The sequence below is a fragment of the Xiphophorus couchianus genome, chromosome 6, assembly GCF_001444195.1.
Source record: "Xiphophorus couchianus chromosome 6, X_couchianus-1.0, whole genome shotgun sequence".
Classification (NCBI taxonomy): Eukaryota; Metazoa; Chordata; class Actinopteri; order Cyprinodontiformes; family Poeciliidae; genus Xiphophorus; species Xiphophorus couchianus.
Window position 1 is genome coordinate 24,562,970 of NC_040233.1, and position 6,856 is coordinate 24,569,825.

Below are 6,856 nucleotides of genomic sequence, written 5' to 3' on the forward strand. Positions count from 1 at the left end.
TCTCAAAACAACACACCTGTGCAAACAAAACTGTTGCACCAAAAAAAAGAAAAAGAATATATATATATATATACTTGTGATTTACACAGCCTGTTAAATGATAAATAAGGTGGATAAAATAAAATATAAAAGAAATGCCAAAGCTCTTTCTTCACTTCTCATTTTTTTAAATGTGTTTTTGAAACATCAGGTCAGGACATTAATCGTTTAATACTCAAAATTATGATGGTGAATTAGGACCATCGTAGAAAGAAAAGAAGGAAGTAATTTCAGCTAAAAAAGTCAAACATTTTTAGATTAATCTCAGAAATCTTTTAGAAAAAAAAACATGGAAACGTCTGAGTTTCAAAAGTTGAAAATAGAGTCTCAAAAGCTGGAGATTTTTTGAGTTTCAAAAGTCAAAGATAATCCAGTTTTCCAATTTGTTTTTACTTTTTCTTGAAAATTTCTGAATGTTTTATGACAAATTTTTGAGTTTTAAAACTCAGACATTTCCTTGTTTTTTTCTTCTAGATTTTGTTTTTGTGGATGTTTACTCCTTTTTTTCTGTCTGCAATAGCCATGGTATGCATCATACAAAATCTCAGAGGGCAGGAAACTTGATGGGGACACCCCTAAATTAGAGCATGAAGTAGGGGTCAGCACATCTGTAGGGAAGATGTGTGCTTTGGCAGAGCTGCAGTGTGTATAGTGTGCTAAATGCTTTTACATGCATTTTCTCACGTTGTCGTTGGCCGGCTCGTCCTCCACAGCCGCCTGGATGCTGTAGGCCAGGAAACAGAGTACAGCGCCGATCCACAGCAGGATGGAGAAGCCACCAAACAGCTGACGACAGAACTTGACCCACTCTGGGGTGGTGGGAGCCGGAGTCAGCGCATTCGGACCGTCCCTGGCCAGAACTTCTGCAGCTCTGCCGTTGGTCAGGCCCTGAGGGAGAGCAATTTTTAGGGATGAATGTCCTTCTGCTTGCAGTGGATATCTTTTTACAACACAACGGCCCAGTTTCTACCATGGCTTAAAGGCAATTTTACTGCTTCAGCTGCAGAGCATCAAGTATTCCTGCCTGGCCTATTTAACACAATAAGCACAATAAACTGGGTGACTCTGCCTGTAAGAGTTCCTTAGCTGGGACTTTATTGAACATTTTACTCAGATGTCATGGTCTGATTTACATAAAATCTCTTTATATACTTTAAATACCTGGAATACAAAAATGTTATTAGACTTTCTAGGAACTCGCACTGAATTCATTTGTGCTGCCTGAACCTTTACCTGCGCTCCCAGTGATTCTATTTTTTCATAATCTAACCAAGATAAAATCTGCTTCACTTCACCTGCAAGGCCGCAATATCAACCCTAACGGCAAGCAGCAAATGTGGCAACAGCAAAAAGGCTTTGTGATGTGCTTGTCTGTCCGTGTATGCGATAGTAGGATTTTTTTTTTTTGCATCAAAGAATGCAAGTTTGTTTGTGTGTGTGAGGGATTAAAGATGAAGGACAGCCCAGGTGAGCCGGGCGCGCCACAGTGGGTCGAAATCAACCAAAAACGCGCTTGGTCTCGGTTTGCATTTTGCCTTCCAGGGAAGGCAAGCACAGATTACATCTTTATGTGGGATATTATAGCAACTCTTTATTGTGTGCTTGTGTGTAAGTGAAAATACAGGAGGCCCGTGTGTGTGTGCTGTTACCCGTGTCAGGTCCACTCCATAGCGTTTTCCCACTTCATCCACAGATATTTTATGGTCATCCTGCAAGGATAAAATATTTCCTTGTAACTTGTGCTTCGGCTGAACACAAACACAGTCCGTATTTGGCAAAGCATGAAATGAAAACTAGTTATGATTCTATAAGGAGTCATTCAGTGTTATATACTATGTGATCTGAAGCTGTATGGCTGCTGCAGGAAAAGCAAAGTCCCACTACTGCCCCGTCTTACTGAAAAATGCTTTATTCTCAGTTTCCAACCGGGCCCAGAGGATTCAAATAAATGATTCATGTCTCATGACAGATCAGAGAGGTCAAAGATGTCCGACCCCACTGCATCTCATTGTGCAGAAACGCATGAGTTTTGTTTTCTATAAATGTATGTCTGCTGCATTCAAGAGCGACGGCTTATGATATTATTCATAAGGCAAGCTCTCCAAATGTACAGAAATGCACGCTTCTGTAAAATGATTGTGCTTTGTGAATTTATTCTAATCCAGAATGAGTCACATGTTTACAAAGTCAAAGGGACAATTTTGTCTATCTGAAAGCGCAGCTGGAGAACAGGTCAAAGTGACATTTTGTTCTTGGCAGTATATTGCCGTTTTTCACTGATTGTTATCATTTCTGGAAATAATTTAAATCCTTTCCTCTGTTGATGAAAAGAATGTTTGTATCCAGGCTGAGTGAGAGAGTGTCTGACAATGAAAATAATGCCTTATTTTGTAGAATTTGGTCAAAGAACGCTGGTTTCAGCTAAATAACAGCTGTGAAAATCAGATTAAACAGAAAAATATGGCTATCTGAAGCAGGGTTGAAAACACCTAACATCAAAATTGTCTGTGCATATTGAAGCAAACATCTGGCTCAATCTGGGGTAAAAAGTAAACATCATGGTTACATCTAGAAAAATAATTATTTATTTGCATCATCCATTGCTGAATTGAACCTAAAATTTGGATTTCACACAGCTAACCAGCTAACAGCTACTACACTGCTCTCAGTATTCTAGAGCTACATATACTGTACGTTCTCATAGGAATTGTCTAAATTTACATAAACTTTAAAACATAGCTGGCATAATTGTTTTCCTTTTACAGAAGAATTTAGAGCACAAACTCACTCTGGTGACATTTAATCACATTCCATTCAAGTACAAAGGGCTGCTGTAAAGTAAACCCTCCTGACAAATATTAGCCATTTTCTGCAGGGATTAGCAGAATGTTTATTCTTCCATCTGGTGAAATGATGTGCAGGCAATCAGATTTTATTACACACTCAGGTTTTTATGAGGACCTTTTGTTGATAAAATACAATTCCCATTGTTTAAAATAAAAACTTAGACAGAAGTTCAGTGGCGAACTAAAGGTAGACATGAAGTTGTTTGGCAAACGTGGATAATTTGAAGGAATTCCAGGTACTTTTGTTTCAAAACTTTCTGCTTATGTGCCAGAATGTACGTACGGCAAAGCCCTTTTCATATGGAGCTTATGGTAAAATGTTCCCTAAAATTTACCTCTAAGTTTAAGGGAATGTACCTTAATGTAAATCACCTTGTGCTGCAGCCTGGTTCTTTAAAGTATGTAGTCAATTCTGGGAAAGTAACCAGTAAGATCCAAAAAGGTTATTGGAAAATAATGTTCCAGGAACTTATTCTATTGTCTAGCCACCTCAAAGCACGGTCTGACTCCTGAATGAGGCTAGCAAATAGTGACCAGTAAAGTAACCAGTCATTTGCATAAAAGCTCGAAGAAAGTGTCTTTGGAGTTCCATTAATTACCCTAATTATCCTTCTGAAAAATAACCAGTAGGTTTTATGAAAGTGCTCAGTAAGCGCCAGAAAAGACCTAGTTATTTCTGGAAAGTAGCCTCAATGTTCCAGGAAAGCGTGGGCTGTATAATGGTGTACCATCAAATAGTAATGCAGACTCAAAATATTAGGATAATTTTCAGTTATTTTAGATACTAAAGAAAATCTGTATTGAACAGTTTCTGTTCTTAGAGACTTTTAGCTTGACTCCTTTATAAGAACTTCTCTCCGTTTCTCCAAACTGAAATCTCCCTGATTGCTGTTTCTGCCTTGTGATATACTGGCTGCCCATAAGTACTCCTAACAGCTGCACTGTCTCATAAAAACTCACTAAGCAACCAGTTTAGTTTTCCACAGCCCAGAAACTCAGCTTGGTGTCTTGTCACTACATCAATTTTTTAAAAAGCCTCTTCCAGTAAATGGACAATCAATTTCTCTTTATCAGGTAGGATTTGATGGTTTTGCAACGAAACAGTTTTGTTGGTAATATTCCACAAATAACCTGTAATCATGTCGTCTTTGGGGGTCTTTTGAATTTAGAAGTTCGCAGTAAGACATTAATCAGCAATCATCTCTGGGAATTGCGTCAATCTTACAAAATAAACAGTGTTTGTTTTGTCTTACCCAGCATAAAAAAGAGCAAAATCTCTCACTTTCTTTACTAACAGAAACCTCAGTCGGCAGGAAGCAATTTGGCCAAAACTCATCTGAACGACCTTGTGTTCTCAAAACATTCAGCTGTTATTTATATTGGGCTATAGTCAGTATTGATCCCCCAACAGCTAGTGGTGATTAAGGTGATTTACTGTGTAAAAACAACAGAAATGGGAGGAACTAAATGAAGAAGTATATAAAGCAGAGTGATGAAGGTAAAATGTGACAATCACAAAACTCACTGTTGACAGTTTCAAAGGGATTTTCCCCTTTAATCAGATGGAGGCCTACTTTTTATTGACAGGAGTTACTTTATCACACGTGGTGCAAGAAGTAAAACTTAACCCAGTTTTCATGGGCATCGATTGGTGGCTTTCTGACAGCACCTCAAAGAACTACAGCTCTGCGAAAGGCAGAAACCCGGCACCAGGCTGCTGGTGGCCCACAAATTATTCAGAGTCTTTCTGAGTACAAAGCGGAGCAGCCAGAGGGAGGCTGAGCAGATAGAGGAGAAACAGGCCGGCGTTGCAGCTCGTCTGCAGCCGACTGCACAGAGCAAGTTGGATTGCCATTTTGTTTACGGGCCACGTTTTTCATTTATAGCCTTGTTAAATAATCTGGTGTCTGTGGCGTAGCGTTATTTGGAGATCATTTGGGAGCAGCGGAGATGAAATCAATCACGGCACAGGGGCGGCATGTTTGCTCACCAAGGCCACCTCCTTCTTCAGCTCGTCCAGGTTCTTATCCTTCTTCTTCCTCTTCCCTCCACTCTCTGTCCCCCACTGTGGAAAAACACAGATACAACAAACAGCAGCCTAAACCAAGGACATTTACATTCATGGCAGTATATTACAAGCACAATGGACTTGTGTATGCCGTTTCATTTCAATCTCCCAGCACTATTGGCAAACCATTCACGGAATATGGAAAAGATTTTTTTTGTCACAGTGGAAGTTCCTCATTTGCGAGCGCGTGTGTGTGTGTGTATGTGTGTGAGTTGGGAACAGTTGGAAGAATGGCGCATCATGGAAATCATCTGCCGCTGTCAGTCTCCTCTTAGCAAGCACGTGTGCATGTCAGTGCAGCAGTGAAGGCGGGAGAATGTGAGGGGAGAGCGTGCACGTGAGTGACACGGTGAAAACCTAATCAAAAAAAGAGCCAAAGAGGGAGCGCAGAGCCGGTGGAGAGCCTGAAATGTGTCTGGCATAGCAATTTCCCCCCACTGTGCACGAGGAAGATTACCAGGCTGTCCTCCCATAAAGCTAAATGGAATGAGGCCTGATGGAGAGAATACAGGGAAAATTACAAAATAACCCAGATAAACAGCAAGCGAGGAGGAACAAAACTTATTGGGGAGGAGGGCCATCAACCTGAGATGGGGGCTTTTGTTGCTAAAGAATGCTCACAGACTTCATTCCCCTTACACATGTTGGGAGCACAACATACAAGCAGAGTCTTGTAAAAGTATTTTGTCATGCTACAACCACAAACTTGCATTTGTATTTATTTTGTATACAACTAAATAAAGCTAGAGAACAAACAACAACATGAATATTAACAAAGCATGATGATCCACTGCTCAGGTTAGAGAATCTGGGATAGAAAAATAGAGATAAAGTTTACTTTGGTCAAATGAGATCAGGACTTTACCTTATTTTGCATATTTTCAATATGCTGACCAGCGTTTGAACATCACCCTGAACACACCACATGCATGGGAAGATATGGTGGTGACTGCATCATGACGTGGGGATTTATATCTTTTGATACAGATTGAAGCTTATTAGAGTTGAAGAGAAGAAGGAAGAAGCGCTACTAAAACACAAAGTCTTAGCAACTATTTTTGGTCTAGTTTTGGTAAAATATCTTAGAACACTTGAAATAAGACAAAGCTACAAACTTACAAGTAACTTTTCAAGAAATAGGCATTTGTTTTAGGTCAATCATTTTAAAAAGTACTAAAAATAAGCTCCTATATCTTTATAAAAGATACTTGTAAATTAGTTTTGTCTTATTTCAGGTGTACCAAAATATTTGAACTAGAATAGACTGAAAATACTAGATTTTGTTTAAACATAAATCTATGTTTGTAGGACTTAATTTTTTTTGTTTACAGATGTTTTTCATGTAATCTGACTGAGATTAATCTCTTTCAAAAAATTGATATTAAAAATGTTAAGTCTTTAGATGTAGAATGGTTGTAAAACTGTTGCAACGTGGCACAGCAAAGACTAAAAGCACATGCTACATTTTTGAGTTTTTATTTTTAAAAACCAGCATCTTGAACTTTACACATTCTTCATTTTGTCAGTTTATAACCCAAAAAATGCTAATAAAATACAGAAATTTGTGGTGGTAGCATGACAGTATGTGAAAATATTGAATTGGTGTGGATACTTTTTCACTTCTGCGCACTGGTTTACCACTTCTGCTCTGTCTGGTTCAAAACCCATTGCTTTATTACATTAAAACTTACAGGTATTTAAAAAGTGCTTTTTGTTTTGTTTGCTGTAAAAAAGATTATGAACTTACCTCTCTGCCCATGCTTGGTGTCCAGACGTCTGCAGGTTATACAGTAAAGGACGAGTTCGGTGGTCTGGGATCTGCTGGGGTCTCCCACCAACATGTGCAGAAGACACTGCTGCTGGCTTTTTTTGGGCCTGGCACCCTGCACCACACCAAATATCC

At 39.1% G+C, this 6,856-nt stretch overlaps 1 protein-coding gene across 1 annotated transcript in view; it reads right to left on the reverse strand.

The window, feature by feature from the left end:
- Positions 1 to 6,856, reverse strand: part of atp1a2a (ATPase Na+/K+ transporting subunit alpha 2a) — a 58,761-nt gene extending 51,905 nt beyond the window's left edge. The window contains exons 1-4 of the mRNA XM_028019424.1: positions 6,701 to 6,856; positions 4,876 to 4,950; positions 1,689 to 1,748; positions 724 to 927 (exon numbers count right to left, since the gene is read on the reverse strand). Coding sequence (XP_027875225.1) covers positions 724 to 927; positions 1,689 to 1,748; positions 4,876 to 4,950; positions 6,701 to 6,712 — 351 coding nt within the window. The 5' untranslated portion in view covers positions 6,713 to 6,856. The remainder of the gene's footprint in view (positions 1 to 723; positions 928 to 1,688; positions 1,749 to 4,875; positions 4,951 to 6,700) is intronic.